This window comes from Mustela putorius, unplaced genomic scaffold, assembly GCF_011764305.1.
Source record: "Mustela putorius furo isolate JIRA1106 unplaced genomic scaffold, ASM1176430v1.1 tig00003853_pilon_pilon_pilon, whole genome shotgun sequence".
In the NCBI taxonomy this organism is placed as follows: Eukaryota; Metazoa; Chordata; class Mammalia; order Carnivora; family Mustelidae; genus Mustela; species Mustela putorius.
This window is the reverse complement of record NW_025422005.1, coordinates 61,471,508-61,494,917: the sequence shown is the minus strand read 5'-3', so window position 1 is coordinate 61,494,917 and position 23,410 is coordinate 61,471,508. Positions and strand designations below refer to the sequence as shown.

The following is a 23,410-nucleotide window of genomic DNA, read 5'->3' as shown; positions in this document are numbered from 1 at the left end:
GGGGCCAGATGGCTTTTCAGGGGAATTCTACCAAACTCTTAAAGAAGAATTAATACCCGTTCTTCTGAAACTTTTCTGAAAAATAGAAGTGGAAGGAAAACATATGAACTCATTTTATGAAGCCAGCATCACCTTGATCCCCAAACCAGGCAAGGATCCCATCAAAAAAGAGAATTACAGAAAAATATCCCTGATGAACACAGATGTGAAAATTCTCACCAAAATACTAGCCAATAGGATCAGTACATTAAAAGGATTATTCACCACGACCAAGTGGGATTTATTCCAGGGCTGCAAGTTTGGTTCAACAGCCGCAAATCAATCAATGTGATACAATACATTAATAAAAGAAAGAACAAGAACCATATGATACTCTCAATAGATGCTGAAAAAGCATTTGACAAAGTGTGGCATCCCTTCCTGATCAAAACTCTTGAAAGTGTAGGGATAGAGGGCACATACCTCAATATTATCAAAGCCATCTATGAAAAACCCACTGCAAATATCATTCTCAATGCAGAAAAACTGAGAGCTTTTCCTCTAAGGTCAGGAACACAGCAGGGATGTCTGTCATCACTACTGCTATTCAACACAGTACTAGAAGTCCTAGCCTCAGCAATCAGACAATAAAAATAAATTAAGGCATCCAAATCAGCAAAGAAGTCAAACTATCACTCTTTGCAGACGATATGATGTTATATGTGGAAAACCCAAAAGACTCCACTCCAAAACTGCTAGAACTTGTATGGGAATTCAGTAAAGTGTCAGGATATAAAATCAATGCACAGAAATCAGTTGCATTTCTTTATACCAACAACAAGACAGAAGAAAGAAAAATTAAGGAGTTGATCCCACTTACAATTGCACCCAAAAAAGTAACATGCCTAGGAATAAACCTAACCAAACAGGCTAAGAATCTGTACTCAGAAAACCATAAAGTACTCATGAAGGAAATTGAGGAAGATGCAAAGAATGGAAAAAGGTACCATTCTCCTGGATTGGAAGAACAAATATTGTGAAAATGTCTATGGTACCTAGAGCAATCTACACATTTAATGCAATCCCGGTCAAAATACCATGAACTTTTTTCAAAGAAATAGAACAAATAATTCTAAAATTTATATGGAACCAGAAAAGACCCCAAATAGCCAGAGGAACGTTGAAAAAGAAAACCAAAGTTGGTGACATTACAATTCCAGACTTCAAGCTCTATTATAAAGTTGTAATCATCAAGACAGTATGGTACTGGCACAAAAACAGACACATAGATCAATGGAACAAAATAGAGAGCCCAGAAATGGACCCTCAACTTTATGGTCAACTAATCTTCAACAAAGCAGAAAAGAATGTTCAATGGAAAAAAGACAGTCTCTTCAAATGGTGTTGGGAAAATTGGACAGCCACATGTAGAAGAATGAAACTGGAGGACCATTTCCTTACACCACACACAAAAATAGACTCAAAATTGATGAAAGATCTCAATGTGAGACATGAACCCATCAAAATCCTTGAGGAGAACACAGTCAACCTCAGCAACTTCTTCCTAGAAACACTGCCAAAGGTAACGGAAGCAAGGACAAAAATGAACTACTGAGACTTCCATTAAGATCAAAAGATTTGCACAGCAAAGGAAACAGCCAAGGAAACCAAAAGACAACCAACAGAATGGGAGAAGATATTTTCAAATGACATATTAGATAAAGGACTAGTATCCAAAATTTATAGAGAACTTATCAAACTGAACACCCATAGAACAAATAATCCAATCAAGAAAAGGGCAGAAGACATCATCTGACATTTCGGCAAAGAAGACATCCAGATGGCCAACAGACGCATGTAAAAATGCTCAACATTACTCAGATTCAGGGAAATACAAATCAAAATCATAATGAGATACTGCCTCACACCAGTCAGAATGGCTAAAATTAACAAGTCAGGAAATGAGAGATGGTGACAAGGATGCAGAGAAAGGGGAAACCTCCTACACTGTTGGTGGGAATGCAGGCTGGTGCATCCACTCTGGAAAACAGTATGGAGTTTCCTCAAAAAGTTGAAAATAGAGCTACCCTATGACCCAGCAATCACACTACTGGGTATTTACCCTAAAGATACAAATGTAGTGATCCAATGGGGCTTGTGCACCCGAAAGTTTATAGCAGCAATGTCCACAATAGCCAAACTATGGAAAGAACCTAGATGTCCAACAACAGATGAATGGATAAAGAAGAAGAGGGGTGTGTGTATATATATATATATATATATATATATATATATATATATATATACATACAATGGAATAGTATGCAGCCATCAAAACCCCAATGACCAAAAAAAAAAAAACAAAAAAAACCCAATGACGTGGATGGAACTAGAGGTTATTATGCTAAGTGAAATAAGTCAACGAGAGAAAGACAATTATCATACAATCTCTCTGACATGAGGAATGTGAGAGTTAGGTTGGGGGTCATGGGGGGAAGGGAGGGAAAAAATGAAACAAGATGGGACTGGGAAGGGAGACAAACCATGAGAGACTCTTAATCTCAGGTAACAAACTGAGGGCTGCTGGTAGGTGGTGGGGGGAGGGATAGGGTGGCTGGGTTATGGACATTGGGGAGGGTATGTGCTATGGTGAGTGCTGTGAATTATGTAAGCCTGATGATTCACAGACCTATACCCCTGAAACAAATAACACATTATATGTTAATAAAAAAAGAATATTAAGTAGTGAAAATATACTTTCAGGAAGATAAAGAAGAAAAACCACAATAATGGCTAAAGCATTTTCTCATTTGAACCCAATAAAATAGGTAACATTATTATCTTATATATTAGAAAACTGGTTTTTAAACAAATTGTCCATGGACACAGTTAAGATATGACAGAAGTGGTATGTGCAACTGCATGGTCTGGCTCCATAGCCTTGGCTCTCAGTTAGTTCGTCCACCAGCCTTCCACCAGCTTTCCAGCAGGCCACACGCACACAGATTCCCAGAGCCGTCCATGCTGCAGTCTCAGGAGAATACTGACCTTAGCTGAAAAGTTGCTTCCTCCCAAGAGTGATAGGAAGAATTTTGAAATAAAAAATGTTAAACAAGAGAAGAAAGTTCACAATTATCTGTATTTCTTTTCCTCGGTGAGATTCAAGGTATAGCTATTGGAAATTCAATCAATGACAAAAGAAATATCCACCTATTAAGACTGTTTCTCCCTTATTAGCTAGAAATTCTGGCTCTGGGTCCCTAGTTATGTTGCACTCAATTAAATTCCAGAATCTTAAGAATACAACAATGTAAATGAATCTCAGCAAGCAAGGGTTGAAAATGATGAACTGAGAAATGCACAGATAACCACAGGGCAGCATTAATATCATTATTGAAAGGTTAGCTGCTCAGGAAATCGACAAGGTGCCAAGAGGCCACTCACAGTGCCTCCCAAGAAATGAGAGCAGAGAAGAAACGAAGCTGACAGAGCAAAGCCTTTGTTGATATTTTCAAAAGCTGACTTTATATAGGCCGTATCCCTCAAGAATGGAACATGGCAGTATAAGGAACAAGTAACACTACAAAATTGCAGGCCAGTAAGGTCACCACCAGTCACAGGGAAGATTTTGAAAGGTTTTAGAGGATCAAGAAGGGGCATCACTACTACTCTTCTAAGTTCAGCTCTGGGGTGAGGAAAAGCACAGCTGTCTACCTGGCTTTGGGATTTCTCAGGGTATGGCTTGTTGTATTACAGAATAAATGACTTCATCATGAAATGCTCTGGAAGAAGAAATCCCGAGGCCAGGTTCAAGGGCGGAGTAGTAATATTTTTATGTCAATTCAAAAGTGACTTCTGGAATCACGGAATTCCTGTTTTCCGTCAACCCCGACTTCCTGTGCTCTTATACACACAGATACATTTATTTTGTACACACACACATAATCTTGTGTAGTGTTTCAAATAGCATACAGGGGTTTAGAACCCACATCTAAAATAAGAGATTCAGGGATTTATCTGACTGGGACCACTGAGGCAAAGTTCCTGATGGAAGCGAGAGATGGCAGGATTGACCAGGTTTGTGTGAACAATATGATAGTGTGAGCAGAATGAATGAGTTTTTCTCTGACTTAAATATACCTGTTTTAATTTAAAGAGAGTATGTGTCTCAGGGAATTTACTTAATGGGGTGTTAAGTAAGAGCACTATTTTTAGAATTCGTGGATGCAGCCAAAATTAAATGAGACGTTCTAATGCAGGCAGCTGAGAAAGGAGGAACATTTTAACTGGCCCTGGGAGGAAACTTCAGCTATTTCCATTGGAGTACAACGAGAGGACAGCTCAGGACTTGAGGACATTTTAGTAGTGCAACAGGGAAGAGGGAGGGACCTGCTACTTTAATGCAGGATGAGGAACCTCAACCAAAATGAAATGTGATGGGAATGTTTGGGACATTGCCTCTGGGAACTGTGAGAATCAGGTGAGAGGCAGGGATGAAGCTACATTCAGAGAAGATGAGGACAAGCTGGATGGTGATTTTCTATTTAAATAATAGGTTGGAACTTGAGAGTTCCTGGAACTTCATCTGAAAATTTAGGGAGTTGAATACAGACAGACTGACTTAAAATGGAGACCAAGCATGTCAGAAATGGAAATGGAACAGGCCTGAACATCAACCAACACTTGAATGGAGCTCAGGCATACGATTACAGCAATTTGTAGAACTAAATTTTTGAGGAATGCCTTCTGCCGGGTATAGTACAACAAGGTTCTCCGACTGGAGTGATCATAGTTCTTCTGTGTTTTAATTTTCACTCTTAAAGAAAAAGGTGTGTATATGTGTGGTTTTTTTTAATATAATTTTTTTTATTTTTTATAAACATATATTTTTATCCCCAGGGGTACAGGTCTGTGAATCACCAGGTTTACACACTTCACAGCACTCACCAAAGCACATACCCTCCCCAATGTCCATAATACCACCCCCTTCTCCTAAACCCCCTCCCCCGAGCAACCCTCAGTTTGTTTTGTGAGATTAAGAGTCACTTATGGTTTGTTTCCCTCCCAATCCCATCTTCAAACATGGAACTGTGACTTATGTTTTGAATTTATATAGTCTAGCTCATACTCTTATCTCATTACAAAACATGTTTTGCTCTTGAGCCATGTTTTGATTCAGGGACATATGTCCCCATACTCCCAAAGCTATTTTCATGTCTTTAATGTAATCAACAATAGTAAATGAAAATAATCATTTCAAAATTAATTAATGTATAGTATGCTTTATTAAAAAGCTTTCACTACATTTCACAATTAGTAGTATTAGTATATAAATTGTGAACGTGTATTTATAAAAGACATTTAGTATGTGATTAACATTGTATTACACAATTGATTCAAGCAAACGTAGATCAGACTTCTCAATTATTATCTTTACCTAAATCCTAGTAACTGTTATCACTAGGGTAAATAGGGTGAATGTAGCACCGATTATTAGCTAGCCATGAAAACTTGTTTCTTCTTCTGGGCACACAGCTAGACTGTATTACCCACTCCCTGCTGCAGTAAGAGGCATTGCTATATGAGGGAGCTCTAGCCAACAAGATGTGACTCAAAGTGATGTATGACACTCTCATGTCTGGCCTATGAAACATTTCATGCATATCTTACATATTCTCATCCCATTTATTCTCAGTTGAATGGAAATGACCCCCAAGGAGACCCTGCAAGCCCATGTTTAATTTGGGTCTTAAATAACTTCATGGATAAGGGCCACACCAATAACCTGTTCGCATAGTGAAGATACAAACTTCTATTGCTTTTGGACCATTATCCAATTTGGGGTCTATTATTGTAGCAAATAACCTACACTAACAAATATAGATTTCATCTTGGAAAACTGAATGGCTTACTTCCCCCTCCCCATTACTTAAAACAGTAATAAAGTTCACAGAGAATATTTTAAAAGATTAATTGGAAATCTGAAGTCACAGTACAGTTTTGGACAAAACCATTTCAGAACTACAAGCACGCCTTAAACCCAAGGGCTCTAAGTCCTAAGGCATTCATTGTAGGTAATGAATAAACTTCTCTTTTATGCATTCCAAATGGTAGAGCTATGTCTCTTCTTTGGGAGAATTAAGACAATTGTCCCTCAAATCATTTTCCATAGACTTAATTTTTCAGAAGTCCAGTTGAGAAAGGCTGGAAGCATCACAAAAACATGGAAAATGTAGGCTTAAATGTAAATTGATATATAATACACATATACAGTTTATATGTCTTTATCTTTCTTTTTTTATTTTTTAAAGATTTTATTGATTTATTTGACAGGTAGAGATTACAGTAGGCAGAATGGCAGAGAGAGAGAGGGGGGAAGCAGGCTCCCTGCCGAGCAGAGAGCCTGATGTGGGGCTCCATCCCAGGTCCCTGAGATCATGACCTGAGCTGAAGGCAGAGGCTTAACCCGAGCCACACAGGCGCCCCTGTCTTTATCATTCTATATGTGTATTGATTTATTACATGTAGTTAGGTATTCTTCCAGAGTTTATAGTCTTGAACATCCTTTAAACCTGTGGGCACTGCAATCGTCCAATATTGAAACTTATACTTTTGTTTTAGCTGTATACAAAATTTACTGATACTGTTTCTAGTATCAATCATGAATTATAAATTACATGTTCTAGAGAGCCTTATGTATACATAGCACAACTTCCATGGAAAATACTGGATTTGGGACCTATTCTAAGCTGGAGGTATTGTGGGCCTATGGATCTCAGTCTTTTGCATTCATTATTTAATGGATGAACGAATGAATGAATGATAAACAAATGAATGAATTTTGTATTTTGGGCAATGATTCTCAAACATTTATAATTCTGGGGTGCCTGGGTGTCTCAGTTCATTAAGCAACTGCCTTTGGCTCAGGTCGTGATCCTAGAGTCCCAGGATTGAGTCCCGCATTGGGTGTCCTGCTCAGTGGGGGGTTTGCTCCTCCCACGACCCTCCCCCATTTCATGCTCTCTCTCTCTCATTCTCTCTCAAATAAATAAATAAAATTAAAAAAATTATAATTCTACATGACTTAATTCCTCAATACTTCCACTACTCTCTGGCAGCAGAGAAGGAGGAGATTGTATGGCAAATAGAATAATTGGCATTAATACTTGAAGGTTGCTCTCACTGTTGCCTGCATATTGGAATCATGAGGAATGCTCTCTAAAAATATGATACCTGGGCCCTGCCCCTGTAAATTCTGAGGTAAGTAGCATTAGGATTTTTTTTTTTTAAGTTCTCCCATAGTTTCTAATGTGCAGCCAGGGTTGAGAAAACTGTGCTAGAATAGTATTTCTTTTTCTTGTTTGGTCATAAGAATTAGCTGGCAGTCTTGTTTAAAAGTTTAAGTTCTTAGGCCTAATATAGGACATTCTCAATCTGTGCCTTTGAATCTGTGTTTTGTTTTGTTTTCTTTCTTTCTTTTTTTTTTTTAAGTGACGGTCCCCAGATGGTGCTTATGATTGGGAAATTTGGGAAAATACTTCATTAGACTCCAGTCTCTTCTAGAAAAAGTGCTATGGGCTATAATTCTCAGCTGTATCCCCAGGCATAGCACAGACTCTGGCTCATATCAAGCACTCAAGTATTTATGTTAATTTCTAAATTTATTTACTTTTAAAGTGGAAATGGAGGAGAAAATTTTGACAAAATTTTGGATGCCACATATGAGTGGCTTAATAATAGAGAATTACATAAGTAGCGTTATGAAGGATTTCATGAGTTTCAGTGGGTTCTTTCAAGACCTAAATAATTATTGCATTGTAATCAACTGGTTTGCACTTAGGTATTCAGAATTCTTTGCAATATGGTATTTGCCAGTAAATATTAAACTTTATCTGTATAGCCACTTACTGGAAAAGTCACAAATGAAAGGCACATCTAAGAGTGGACTCTAATTTATGAGAACTGAGGAACACAGCTGTACCTAAAAATTCAGTAATTAGAAATAAAACCTCATTAGCTTATTTGTATTTGCTTTTTTCAAATGTCAAACTTTTATATTTATAGTCAATTGAAAGATAAATGCATACATCAACTGAAAATTAAACATTTTTTGAATATTTTTTCTTTGATACTTTTTGAAATCTTCACTGACTGAATTAAATGTCATCTTCAAAATTAAAATTCTTCCACCCCTTACCAACTTTGTCATTTTATGGTATTTGTCATTTGTCATCAGTAAATTGGCTGTTTTTAACTTGTCATTAATTATCTTCCTTTGTTTCACCCAAAAGAAGCTGACACTCAAAACCAACAGTAATTGTTCTTAGATGTAGATCTAGACCCCCATTAATTACTTAAAAAGTAATATAAAGTTATGGACATTGGGGAGGGTATGTGCTTTGGTGAGTGCTGTGAAGTGTGTAAATCTGGTGATTCACAGACCTGTACCCCTGGGGATAAAAATAGATGTTTATAAAAAATAAAAAAGTAAAAGTAAAAAAAAAAGTAATATAAAGTTATGTAAAAAGAAATACTGGAATGCATGAGAATGTTGTGGAGTGTTTTTCCATCCTGACATATAAGGGGACAAGTGAGGGATTAATAGGGATAACAACTGTCCTTTGTATTAGCTTCACAGTTTATAAAATGCTTTCATGTAAGTATCTCATGGGAGAGCAATGGCCACTCTGTGATGGAAGTACCACTATTCCGTTGCATAGAGTGTTGTTCTACTATATACTTACCAAGGGAAAAGGCCATTCATTTGATCCATATATGTTTGCAGTGATGTTTGGTTTCAATGTCAAACAATTTGGAAAACACACTTTTCCAAGGTAACACAGAGAGCTGTTTGTATTCAGTAACAAGCTTTAAAGCCTTTAGCTATAAATCATGCTTTGCAAGCTCCAATGCTGCAAAATGAATATATAAATTGAGCCAAGTGTAAGTTGGAGAGTTGGTAGGTAGTGGGGTCTACAACAAATTGGAAAGTGCATTCCTGTATAAAGCTATATAGATTTTTAAAATATTTAGGGGCACCTGGCTGGCTCAGTGAATTAAGCAGCCAGCTCTTGATTTCAGTTCAGGACATGATCTCAGGGTCCTGGGATTGAGTTCCATCCACATTCTCCACACTCAGCAGGGAATCTGCTTGACATTCTCTTTCTCCCTCTGAACCCTCCATCCCCCGGCCCAAATAAATAAATCAGTCTTTGGAAAAAAATGTTTAAAAAATATTTAAACACTACAGAGCAAGGGAAATCTATCTGTGTACCTCATATGCAGTTTCTATTCCATTCTAGCAGAACATGGGTTATAAAAGAAGAAATAAAGCAGGAACACAGGAACACAAGAAGATCGTATGAGAAATGATTTGCATCACAGGAATTGCGTTTAAGGACCGAAGCACAAAGAACAAAGTTGGTAAATGTCTGATGCTAATCCAATATCATCAGCCTCCTTTATCTCTGTGTTCTGACTTGGTTTTGTTGCTGTTGTTGTCGAGACAGCATGATATAATGTTAAGAACACTGTAAGTTAAGAATGTGACTTTGGACATAGTTTCCGTATTAGGAAAATGGAGATAACAATAGCTATACTATAGAATTATTATGAGATTAAATAAGAGCACATAGGAAGGGCTTAGCAGACCTCCTTTCATGTTGTGAGTGGTAAATCAATGGTAGGTGTTATCGTTCTCATCATCATCATTGGAAAGAAGCCCTTACTTATTCAGCCCTTCAACTTTTCCTTAGTAAATATTTAAAGATCAAAATTAACTTTCAGACCTGTATGGTAAGAAGCTTGCCAAGAGAAAGGCAGAGAATTCTTTCCTCTCACTCATATAAATCAACAACCACAGCATCAAAGATAGAGTGTCCCCTCATCTGTAAGCTGATCAATAAGCTCAAACAGCCCCTTTGCTTTAAACCATAAAGAGTATTGGGCAAAGTAAGTCGGACTCTACCTAAAAGCAGCCATACTTGGACAAACTAGGCTATTGCTTTCTTGAAATGATATTCACAGAAATGTTCCAAGAATTTGGTTCAGTTAAAAATGCACTGATCAAACATCTCTGAGAGAAAGAGAGCAGGATCGCTGCTCCAGAAGCCCTGACAGGCCCAGATTAGTGGGAGAAAGAAAAATGTAAACAGGTCATTTCAATGCAAAAATGCAAACATGTCCAAGTTCCTCACTCTGATGTGCATCTTTCCCTTTCTGTCTTTCAGTGGGGCTCCATGAACATCGTAGATATGCAAGGGTTAATCTGCTGTGAGAACACCGAGGGAAGACACATACCTGTTCTTCAAAGTCTAGCTTTAGCTCTATATCCTCCAGGAAGCTTTCCACTCTACTTTGATCTTTGACTTACTTGAAATCCTTTGAAAATTGCTGCTTAATCATTTTGGTCCTTAGTCATTTTCTACCTTACATGGGAAAGAAATTGTTTCACAGTATATGGTCTATGTACCCAAACAGTATAATAAGTCCAGAAGGACTTACACTCTTTTGAGAAATATATAATGCTACATCCACATTAACCTGAAAAACTCAATGTTTTATTTTTGCCAGACTAAAGATTAGTTAAAAAAGAGTTCATAAATAATAAATGTAATAGTTTCGGGCCTATTATACTGCAGACACTTATGAAACCATATTTTGTAAAATCTGAATATGTTTTGGTACAATTTAAAGCATTTAGGTTAGATTAGAAACAGAAAAAAATGGCAAATATAAATAAATCTGTTATATAGTAAATGTTCTATTTCTACTTTTAATCAACATTTATATATTTGGCCCTGTTTTATAACTTGATGGTAACAACTTGCCCTTACAGGGCAACAGAACACACAATCATTTGCCCCATAATTGAGGAGTTACAGCTAAACAAAACCTTCAGTGATCACTCATTTGTTTTAGTACCACATGCAAAATGGTTGGGATGACAAAATAACACTTCCAAAACTCACAAATCACCAGTTTCTATTATGCTAATTTATCACCTAAATCTATTTCCTAAGTACTGTTACTGAAACTCAAAGAGAAAATGTTTATTAACATAAATGCTTTAAAAAGAGAGGTAAGAAAAAACCTTAATAACAGCAAAGAAATGACTTTTGTGTGAAAACTAATAAATAATTTTAAATGGATTGAATCCCATACATATTTACTTGCAATATCTAAGTTTCAACCACCCTCATATCTAATTTATTTTCTTTCTCCTATCTTTCATATCTGTCTCTCCCTTTCATTTCCACTGCCACTAGTGAAATTCTGCTTTTTATTACTTCTCATTTAGATTACTGCAACAACTGCTTCACTGGTTTCTTGACTTCCCCATCAAGTCAATCTTTTACAAAGATGCTGGATTAATCATCCCACACTACAATTCTGAATTTGTGATTCTTACCTCCTCCACTTCAGTGCCTACTTCTTTCTTACAGAACAAAGTCTAAATTACCTTAAGTCTACGATTCGCTGGTTTCTGTGCTCTTATGCCAACTTATCTTTTTGAATTTTTTCCCCCGTCTTTTGTTTCCTACATTACGAACACTACATACATTCATATACACTTCATCCACTAAAGTGAAACTATTCATTGTTGCTAGCTATGCCTTTAACTTCCTAATCTCTATCTTCTTAACGTCTTCCCCTTCCAGATTCTATCCATCCTTTCATGCCAAGCTCAAATGTCCCTTCTTCCATGAAGATGTTTCTAAACTCCTCAGAAGTAATTAATATTCTTCTTTCTAAAATTTTATAGGATTTTTAAACATCTCTGTTAGAAAACTTATTACTTTATACCTACCACATACTTAGGCAAGTATTTTTCTCTTCCATTAGAACTATGAAAGCTCCTTGGGAAGGGAGTCTCTGGTAGCTTCACTTTGTAAGCTCTAATATGCCAAGTAAAAAGGCTTTAAACATGGTAGATACCCAAATAGTTGTTGAACAAAAGGCTGAATGGAGTAATTGCTTTTTAGGAGATTCAGAATTGTGGTCTTTATACATAAGATTATATATGGGTTCTATATGAATGTTATTGATAATTATGAAATGAAATTTAATTGACTTTCAGTAATCTGACTTATTTCATAAACTAGATCAGAGGTTGTCTGGCTATTCTCCATAACACATTTGGGATTCCAAGAGGTGGTGTAAGGATCTCTCTCCTTGGCATTAGAAAATGGTAAGTGAACAGATTTTTGTACCCTGCATTCTGCCTTCGATTAAAGCTGCTACATTTTGTGTATTGGCCTTCTTGTAAGATATTGCTTAGAGAAAGCTTTCACTGTTTAAATTTTTTTTTGTTTTTGTTTTTAAATCCTTGGGGTTTCACCCCCTGGTACACTATAATTATTTGTTTCAAGTCTAACCTACATGAAAACATCTTCACATGAAAACTAGGTAAATGAGCTGCTGTGTTTTGGCTGAATTTACCATTAGAAAAATACCAAAACAGTAGTACAAAAATGGTGTTTCAGGTAATTTAAATCAGGACCTCCTGGGGCACCTGGGTGGCTCAGTGGGTTAAGCCTCTGCCTTCAACTTGCGTCATGATCTCAGGGTCCTGGGATCGAGCCCCGCATCGGGCTCTCTGCTCAGCGGGAAGCCTGCTTTCCCTCTCTCTGCCTACTTGTGATCTCTCTCTCTCTCTGTGTTAAATAAATAAAAAATCTTAAAAAAAAAAATCAGGACCTCCGGCAATACCTGACTTTGTATGAGACCTGACATGCTATAATAGTCATTGATCTAAATTCTGGATCTGACTTTATTGACTTGAGAACTAGCTAGCTGGTGAATCTTACAGCTATCACTCTCTTGAAAGATCCCCAAGAGGCAGTTATATAGCTTTCTATTTCTGTAAAAGACAATGACAAAACTTTATATAGCTTAGCCTTAAAGTAGTAGTCTATTGCCTAACCCACATAGTTGAAAACCCTGATTTGCAATATATCAAAGTGTAGTTACACTGTATCTTCAGTGAAGATACACTGAATTCTATCTTAGATTCCTAGTCAGTTACACAATTCTATGTTCATTATTTAGGGGGGGAAATACCTGTTTAAGTCACGGTGTATAATTGGCTGTGTCAGGTTGTGAAGGTACTCCATACCTTTGGCAACATCTACTGCAATAATTAATTTAGACTGCAAATCAAGAATCCTAGAATTTAAAAAAAAGATTTAGTGAGGATGAAGTGGTCAAAGCCAATAACACGTCTTTCTGAAAAATACCAGTGGAGTGCATGATTTGTTATTCTGTATATCTTTCAGTCTTTTTTGCTTTATTGAAGATTATGCTAAAAATTTTTAAAAAAGTCTGGAAAAAATAACTTCTACCTCAGATCATGCTTAATTATAAATCAATTCAGATACCAAACCCTCATATTTAAAATATCCCTCTTGATTTTATAATATTTATAATGTTATACTTATTTTTTTTATAATAACATAGAATGGATTCTACTCTAATAACTGAGTGAAACCACACTCTAATTATTGCATGCATATATCTAGGATGTGAAATAAATTAGATTAGTGCAAGGCTATTCTTTTTTAAAACTTTAAAAAATAAATGCTGTGACCCTTGGTAATTATTTTATTCTCAGCTTACATATATCTGCTTTATTAGTATGTCATATTTAGCCTAATTATTATAAGCTTCAGTTGCTAATTTAAATTCCTTGAATTTGTTATCCCCAACTGAATTCCTGTTAAGAAAGCACAGAAGTATTTCTATTCACTAAAACATAATTATTGGGCATAAATTATTAGCCACCTTTAAAATGCCACATTGCCTAGCACTCAGAGATTTCAGAAAGTAAAGGCTTATCCAAGAGGAAAGCCTCTGAAGTACTGCAAGGATAATTCCAAAGACATGTAAAATGGTAAGTCAGAACAAGAGAACCATACCTCTTCTGTTCATGAAGGAGGGAGAACAGAGAGCCCCCTGATATGTACTGAGTGACGATGGCAAACTGGCTGGGATCATTCAAGCAAGCACCCACAAACTGAATTACACAAGGATGATTGAGCTGGCAGAGAATGGACACCTCTCGGCAAAACATATCCACATCTGATTTGGAGCAGTAGGTGTTGGCTCGATAACTGGAAATGGCAGGAACAGGAAATCCTTAGCCAATAGATGGATCAAAACAAGGGGCTTGCGTGCATATGCGTCTAAAAGTTCACAACTCCTGTCTGATGCTAAATTTTCTTTGTTTGCTTACCGTTTTATTGCCACTATTTTATTCCTGCATCGTCCTTTATATACTTTCCCAAAAGAACCTAAAATTGTTTAAGAGAAATGAATAAACACATATTATCTTGAGCTAATGAAACTAAACAGACTAGTGTTTTCATAGGTTACCTGAGCCGATAATCTCATGGAACTCAATTTCAGAGAGCTGAAGATGAAAATGTGAAGGCAATCCAGCCCTTAGGAGGAGAACATCTGCTTTCTCTGCAAATAGGAATTGTTATTTTTATTTTTTAAGACAAAAAACACACATAGATGTGTACACATGATACACATATATACTTTACCAAAAATGTCATTCCCTAGTAACATTTAATTTTCCAAATACAATTGACTACTTGGAGATAATAAAACCTTATCACCAATGATCTCTATCCCTTTGCATTAAAAACATGTTAGTTTCTGTCTCTGTTCCCTGACCTTTGTTATCAGGGCTAAGTGTTTATTCCTAATCTGATCAATAACTAGCTTGTCTGTGTGACACAGCAACCCTGGAGTACAGTTCATAGCACATCATGATAACAAGCGTTATCTGGTCAACCCTGCAACCTATCACAATGGGCTTAGCCAAATATCCATAAGCCAAATCTCAAAGGGATGCCAATTAGATGTCAAAAAATAAGTGCATGAATCATTCAGATGAAACATCTCACACCAAAAATAATTTTTAAAAGCTGAAAATTCTAAAGCTAAATATGAATTTATAGTTGAATCATATATGTGTGTGTATAATATATATTAATTTTCCTGATTCAGTCGTATTAATTTCTGTGTGCTGCACACACTCAAAAATTCCCCAAAGCATTACTTATTTGGGATCTTTTGGAAAATAACTTATTTTTAAAAATTTATTTTCCTATCGCAAACCTATTCCCAATTCTCCTTAGAGATATTAATATTTGTAATTTAGACTTCATTAAAAATACAAATGTGTAAAAAATTTGATCTTTCTTTAATAGTGGGGAAATTTTCACTACTATACCTTCATGACCCAAGATAGCATGTGCAAAAGAGTACAGCGGGTAAGGTTAATCATGGAAAGAATGGTTTGTTGATAATATTGGTTATGCATGCAAAGTAGTCATCATTTATAATGCGTAAAACAAAACAGAAAGTTATCATACTTGAGGCAATAGTTATCCTTTGTAATAAAATATAACAACTGTCTTATATTAAAATACCTTTTGTCATGCTTTTAATCTTCCCCAGGGGGGATGGAAGAGACACATAGGAGCCATCTAGAAATCAAATTATATTATAGAGTTGAAAGTAGCTTTTTTTTCTACATAAACATAAAGCATTATCCAAAAGAAGCAGGTGACAAAAGAAATTTGCTTAGGAAACCAAGTGAGAATATAGTTTTAACCCAGGTCTTTTTCTGGATACTGGAACTGTATAGCAAGTGTTTATTTAGAGAGTACATAAAAAGATTAAAAATAATAAAAACAAAACAAGGTGTAGTAGACTCTGGCAGATTTAATTTGTGTCTGGGTATGAGTATTTTCTGGCCTGCCTTAATAGATTACTGAAATGGAGAACGACTGCTCTCAGCTCGCCCGGGCCTTCCTGGTCCTGCATAGGCCTCATAAACATCTAGTCCAGGGAATGCTAAACCTGAAGGGACTGCAGATTCATGAGTTAGAAAACAGCTTAAGTGAAGGCTTCTTTATTTTCAGCCTCATCCAGACATAAGTTTTCTTAAAATAAAGCCAATCTGACATGTCCTCATCCCTAGCCTTAGAATAATAGTAATAGAAATAAAGGTTTACCTTTGGGCACAATATTGTAATAACAACAAACACTTATTAAGAAAGGGATACCTCCTCCAGGCTGAGAATATTCATTACAGGGCAATTCATCCTGCGGTCTCTTATAATGCTTCAGGAGTGTGACAATTGCATCGTGTCCTTCATGGAAAGACAAAAAGGACAAAGGGTCTTAATTTTTGTTTGATTTATTCAGCTCATCATACAACTCAAAAGTGACTAGAGGTGGCTTGAAATATATGATATGTCTTGAGGGATAATATATTGTAATATGAATTCAGTTCATTCATTCATTCATTCATTCACCTACTCATTCATTTATTCAAAATAATTCACTGAGACTCTACTACATGTGTAGCACTGTGTTAAGCACTATATTGGATAGTAGGGGTACAAAGAACAAGGTGACTATGGTCCTATCCTTAAGAAGCTTAGTGTAGTTGAATATAAATGAGAATTTCTAAATGAGGAAATATGAGGTGCTAAGGGTACCATTAAAAGGGTAAAAAGCACATATGGTAACCAGGAGAGAGGGATGTATTTTCTTTGAACGATGCATTTGGTTGGCAACTGCAGCATAACATGGCACAAAGATAATTAACATAGGTTTTTGTGGCAGGAGATAGCTGTCTTCCTACAAATATTTGTACTCCCCATTCATGGGGTGATTTTGCCACTGAGAATGTCTGTTTACTCAGGGACAATTTTCCTATTGCCCTTGCAAGCAGATGTGGCCTTGAGACAAATTCTCACCAAGGCATAAGCAAAAGCAATGCCACTTCCAGCTCTGGGGTTTAAGAACAAGGTGAGCCTTCTCTGCTCTTCCTTTTTGCTGGCTGGATACAGAAGGTTTTAAGGCCCTAAGGGATGGGAAAAAGCTATGCACTGACCAGAAATGCCCTCATTGGACTTCTACACAACTGATAAATTTCTATCATATAACACCACCCAAATTAGGGCGTCTACTACAGTAGGTAACATATTGTGAAAAATTTAAAAATGCTAAATGCTCTTCTGACTAGACCCATGATTTTTAATAGAACTAAACGTTTTTTTTTTTAATATTTTATTTATTTATTTGACAGACAGAGCTCACAAGTAGGCAGAGAGGCAGGCAGAGAGAGAGGGAAGCAGGCTCCCTGCTGAGCAGAGAGCCCGATGCGGTGAGGGGCTTGATCTCAGGACCGTGGGATCATGACCTGAGCTGAAGGCAGAGGCATTAACCCATTGAGCCACCCAAGTGCCCCAGAACTAAACTTTTTGATACTATTTTATGTTTTAACTATAAAAATAATCTATCGAACCTAATTTATACAAGAGAAAAACAAAGTCAGCCTTAAAGACCCTGCCAAGAGACTTGTGAAATGCAATAGAACTCATTGTAAAAATGGCAAATTTTAGCAATTGAAAAATCATATGTGCTTATCCATCCCAGAGGGTTCATAGTTAACACTTGTTCAGAATACACCTAATGTATAGAGTATATGCTGATAGTTATGCCTGTTTATCAAATCACCCCTTCAAAAAAAAGAATGAAAATTAATAGAGCATCCAAGATCATGAGATGGAGAATTAGATTAAAAACTAGATTAAGGGCCGCCTGGGTGGCTCAGTGGGTTAAGCCTCTGCCTTCGGCTCAGGTCATGATCCCGGGGTCCTGGGATCGAGCCCCACATCAGGCTCTCTGCTCAGCAGTGAGCCTGCTTCCCTTCCTCTCTCTCTGCCTGCCTCTCTGCCTACTTGTGATCTCTTTCTGTCAAAAAAAAAAAAAAAAATCTTAAAAAAAAAAAACTAGATTAAAAGCTTTTCCAAATGTAATATCCCAATACCAGTTTCTTTTAAGAAAATCAACAATAACATTGTGATGAAAATTGCTAAAATTTGTAGAAAAACTTAAATCTACAGAGTTAACAACTAGTGCCCATTTTCTTATCCACAGATTTCAATTCATGACTGGTTGATCTGTAATTTTCTCAAATCACAGACATGGGTTATGATGAAATAATGAGGAGCCTGTCCTATTAGGACCTTTTTCTTTGTACTTTCCTGTGCTCACAATCAGGGAAACCTCAAGACCCAAATGACATGAGCCAACAAGCACATTTCTAAAGAGCCTAATACAGGCTCAGTTGGTTAAGCATTTATCTTTGGCTCAGGTCATGATCTAGGAGTCCTGGAATGGGGCCCCAATGTTGGGCTCCCTGCTCAGTGGGGAGCCTGTTTCTCCTTCTCTTTCTGCCTGCTGCTCCCTGCTTATGCTCTCTGTCTAATAAATAATTAAAAAAATTAAAATTAAAGAAGAGCCTATTAAGCAGAAGGAACAGATGATGTAAAGGTTCCAAGATGGGATGAAATATGACACCTTCAGAAATGAAAGGTGGCCAGTGCGGTTGTAATATCACAAGCAAGGATGAGAGTGGTTCCAGAGCTGGGTGGAGAAATAGATAAGCACATATCATGTGCAGAAGCGCTTCACAAACTTTGTAGTGTGTATAAGAATCACCAAGAACACGTATTATTTATTTTCTTTAAATGTTTTATTTAAATTCAAGTTAGTTAATATATAGTGTAGTATTAGTTTCAGAGTTGGAATTTAGTGATTCATCACTTAAATATATCCCAGTGTTCAACACAAGTGCACTCCTTAATGCCCATCACACATTTAGCCCATCCCCTCACTCTCTCCCCTCCAGCAACCCTCAGTTTGTTCCCTATAGTTAAGAGTGTTTTATAGTTTGCCTCCCTCTCTGTTTTTATCTTCTTTTATTTTTCCTTCCCCTCCCTTATGTTCATCTGTTTATTTTCTTAAATAAACACACGTGTGGCATCATATGGTATTTGTCTTTCTCTGACTGACTTATTTCACTTCACATCATCATTGCAAATGGAAAGATTTTGTTCTTTTTGATGGCTGAGTAATATTCCATTTTATATATATACACCACATCTTTATCCATTCTTCAGTTGATGGATATCTGGGCTCTTTCCATAATTTGGCTAGTATTGATATGATGCTAAAAACATCAGTATGCATATGTCCCTTCAAATTACTATTTTTCTATCCTTTGTATAAAGACCCAGTAGTGCAATTGCTGGATCATAGGGAAACTCGATTTTTAACTTTCTGAGGAACCTCCATTCAGTTTTCCAGAGCGGTTGTACCAGTTTGCATTCCTACCAACAGTGGAAGAGGGTTCCCCTCTCTCTGCATCCTTACCAACATCTGTTGTTTCCCGAATTGTTAATTTCAGCCATTTTGACTGCTGCAAGGTGGTATCTCATAGTGGTTTTGATTTGTATTTCCCTTATGATAACTGATGTTGAACATTTTTTCATATGTTTGCTAGCCATTTATATGTCTTCCTTGGAGAAATGTCTGTTCACATCTTCCACCCATTTCTTGACTGGAGTTTTTTTATTTGGGGTTTGAGTTTGGTAAGTTCTTTATTGATTTTGGATATTAACCCTTTATCCAATATGCTGTTTACAAATATCTTCTCCCCTTCCACTGGCTGTCTTTTAGTTGTGTTGATTGTTTCCTTTGCTGTGCAGAAGATTTTTATCCTGATGAAGTCCCCATAGTTCTCTTGTTTTGTTTTTTGTTTCCCTTGCCTTCTTTCCAGCAAGAAGTTGCTGCAGCAAGTTAAAAGATGTTGCTGCCATTGTTCTCCTCTAGGATTCCTGTCTCACACTTAGGTCATTCATCCACTCGGAATTTATTTTTGTGTATGGTATAAGAAGTGGTCCAATTTCTTTGTTATGCATGTGGCTATTCAGTTTTCTCAACACCATTTGTTGAAGACACTGTTTTTTGTTTTTTGTTTTTTTCATTGGATATTCTTTCCTGCTTTGCTTAAGATTGTTGACCATATAGTTGTGGAGTTGTGGGTCCATTTCTGGGTTTTCAATTCTATTCTATTGATCTATGAGTCTGTTTTTGTGCCATTACCACACTACTTGATGATTATAGCTTTGTAATACAGCTTGAAGTCTGGGATTGTAATGACTCCAGTTTGGTTTTCTTATTCAGTGTCCCTTTGATTCTCTGGGGTCTTTTCTGGTTCCATATAGATTTTAGAATTCTTCGTTCTAGTTCTGTGAAAATGCTGGTGTTATTTTGATAGGGGATGCATTGAATCTGTACATTGATTTGGGTAATATAGAGATGTTAACAAAACTTTGTTCTTCCAATTCATGAGCATGGAAAGTTTTTCCATTTCTTTGTGTCTTCCTCAATTTCTTTCATCAGTGTTTTATAGTTTTCAGAGTACAGAATTTTTACGTCTTTCGTTAGGTTTATTCCTATCTTTCAGTTTTTCATGTAGTTGAAAATGGGATCAATTCCTTTATTTCTCTTTCCTCTGCTTCATTATTGGTATATAGAAATGTAACAGATTTCTGTGCATTGATTTTATATCCTGTGACTTTGCTGAATTCTCGCAATTTTTTGGTGGTCTTTCAGATTTTCCACATAGAATATCATGTAATCTGCAAAGAGTGAAAGTTTGACTCCTTCCTTGCCAATCTGTATGCCTTTATTTCTTTTTATTGTCTGATTGCTGAGGCTAGGACTTCCAGTACTATGTTGAACAAAAGTGGTGAGAGTCGACATTCCTCTCTTCTTGAAAAGCTCTCAGATTTTCCACATTGAGGATGACCATAACTATGGGTCTTTTTTTGGTATGGCATTCATGATGTTGAGGTGTGTTCCTTCTATTCCTACTGTGTTGAGGGTTTTTTATCAAGAAAGGGTACTGTATTTTGTCAAATGCCTTTTCTGCATCTAAAGAGAGGAACATATATTTCTTACCCTTTTTTTTTTTTTATTAATGTGGCATATTACATTGATTGATTTGTGGATGCTGAACCACCCCTACAGCCTAGGAATAAATCCCACTCCGTTATGGTAAATAATCTTTTCAATGTACTGTTGGATCCATTTAGTTAGTAATCTTGTTGAGAAATTTTGGATGTATGTTCTTCAGGCATATTGGCCTACAATTCTCCTTTTTTAGTGGAGTCCTTTCCTGGTTTTGGAATGAAGGTAATACTGGCCTCATAGAATGAGTTTAGAAGTTTTCCTTCCATTTCTATTTTTTTAGAACAGTTTCAGAAGAACAGGCATTAATTCTTCTTTAATTGTTTGTTAGAATTCCCCTGGAAAGCCATCCAGCCCTGAACTTTTGTTTGTTGGGAGATTTTTGATTACTGATTCAATGTCTTTGCTGGTGGGTCTGTTCAGATTTTCTCTTTCTTCCTATTTCTGTTTTGGTAATTTACGTGTTTCTAAACATTTATCCATTTTTTCCCAGATTGTCTAATTTGTTGGCATATAATTGCTCAAAATATTCTCTTATAATTGTTTGTATTTCTTTGCTGTTGGTTGTGATCTCTCTTCTTTCATTAATGATTTTATTTATTTGGGTCTTTCTCTCTCTCTTTATCTCTCTCTCTGTGATAAGTCTGGCTAGGGGATTATCAATTTTGTTAATTCTTTCAAAGAACCAGCTTCTAGTTTCATTGATGGAGCACGTGTTAAACCACAGATTCCTGAGCACTACCCCCAGAGATTCTGACTGAAAGGTCTGTAGTGGAACCTGAGAGTGGCTTTTCTAACAAAGCCCCAGGTGATGCTGATTAGGAATCCATACTTTGATACTATGGATGTGGCACTTTGGAGTTTAAGATAAGAAATTTGGATTTTAATGTAGGTGAGATGGAGAAACACTTTAATTAGTTGAAGGACACGATTTGTTTTACTCTTAAGAAAGATCCTTATTTACAGATTAGAGCTATGGTATGTCATTCTAAGGCTGTTGTAAAGATTAAGTGAGATAATGCATGTGCCTACAATTCTAACATGTAAATATGCCTTTCAGATATTTTCACTGCTTTCTTGCCTTACTATTTTGCCTGAAGAATTATAAATGAACTTGAAAAGTCTTTTATGGAACATCACATAAATTTTTCTAAATACTAATATATTCCATTTCTATTGTTGTTGTGGTTAATTATTGCAAACTTAGTGACTTAAACAATACTTTATTATAGTTCTAGAAGTCAGAAGTCCAAAATAGTTCTCAATGGGCTAAAGTCAAGGTGTTGGTACTCCTTTCTAGAGGCTCTAGAGGAACATCCACTTCCTTGTGTTTTTCCAGGCTCAAAACATTTCTTGGCTGTTGTCCCCTTTTATATTTTCAAAGCTATCAGTGGCTGGCTGAGTCCTTTTCACTCCATATCACTCTGACCTCTGCTTCTGCCTCCCTCTTCCACATTTAAAGACCCCTGCTATGATTTTGGGCCCACTGGAATAATCCAGGATAATCTTTCTCAAAAAGTCTTCTAATTAGCAGTCTTAATTCCCCTTTCCCATGTAAGGCAGCATACTCATAAGCTGCTGGGGACTGGACCTGGACATCTGTAGGGGGACATTACTCTGCCGACTGCCCCTAGTGTGATGAAAATTTCAGTGTCCTCTGTTTGCATGTTGGTGCTGCCTTCCATTGAGCACCTCCCTTTCTTCCTCATTGCTGATGGCTATTTTAGTCTCAGGATAAAATTAACATCACCAACAAAAAGTTCTCTGAAATTAAAATACCCCTTCATCTGTCCTGCTGGTAGATTCATAGGTTCTGAGGTTTGTCTGCCCCCAGTTTAATAGGACCTATGGTGCTTTGAGTTGTTTTTCTACTAAATTTGGTCTTTAAGCGTTTGGGACCAGAAAACAAAACAAAACAACACAAAATTTCTTATTTCTGTTTCTCCTTTGGGAAAAATAAAATGACTTAAACCCCACACATTTACCCAAGCATAACAAAGCTTACTTAAATCACAAAGTCCACCTCCCTGCCTGTCTCAGCCTCTCTGTTGGGCTGACTGTGGCTGCCAGAGGAGAGGGCCTCCTGCTTTCCCTAGTGAAGCAGAAAGCCGCATCTTGAATCCTGACGGTCTGTGTAAGTCAGTGATCACACCCTTGATGTTACCTTTCATTTCAACAGCTCTCTTGGCTCCACTTGCTCTGAGTAGTTTTAATTTCCTGCCAGCACAGTGGCACAATTTGCTGGCATTTTCTTTGGGATGCTTTTCATCAAGAGCCTAATGAGTGCCTGGGTTCTGGCTGATGATAAGCACGAGGCTGCCAGGGAAATGCCAAGAGGCCCCTTGGCTCTGGAAGGCATCTCCGCCTGATTTCCCACCTCCTGCTAACTGTGGGCTGAGGCGCACACGTACGGGAAATTCTTCACTGCTATCATTGCTCTGACAAACTACCAAAGTGTATGCAAAGAAACCTGAAAACCACTAAGGCCCAGTTCCCTGATACTTGGTCACAAGGAGTTAAGCAGAAAAATGCCTTGGTGGAACTCACTCAATGGACTTGCTAAGGCTAACTTCTGATAATGGAT

General features: G+C 36.9%; 1 protein-coding gene across 4 annotated transcripts in view; it reads right to left on the bottom strand.

Annotated features, from left to right (window-relative positions):
- Positions 1–23,410, bottom strand: part of LOC101680385 (serine/threonine-protein kinase TNNI3K) — a 329,700-nt gene that overhangs the window by 149,597 nt on the left and 156,693 nt on the right. For all 4 annotated transcript variants that reach the window (XM_045064725.1, XM_045064724.1, XM_045064723.1 and 1 more), the window contains exons 12-17: positions 16,062–16,148; positions 15,423–15,479; positions 14,353–14,445; positions 14,213–14,270; positions 13,896–14,090; positions 13,042–13,146 (exon numbers count right to left, since the gene is read on the bottom strand). In XM_045064725.1, the coding sequence (XP_044920660.1) occupies positions 13,042–13,146; positions 13,896–14,090; positions 14,213–14,270; positions 14,353–14,445; positions 15,423–15,479; positions 16,062–16,148 (595 nt within the window). The remainder of the gene's footprint in view (positions 1–13,041; positions 13,147–13,895; positions 14,091–14,212; positions 14,271–14,352; positions 14,446–15,422; positions 15,480–16,061; positions 16,149–23,410) is intronic.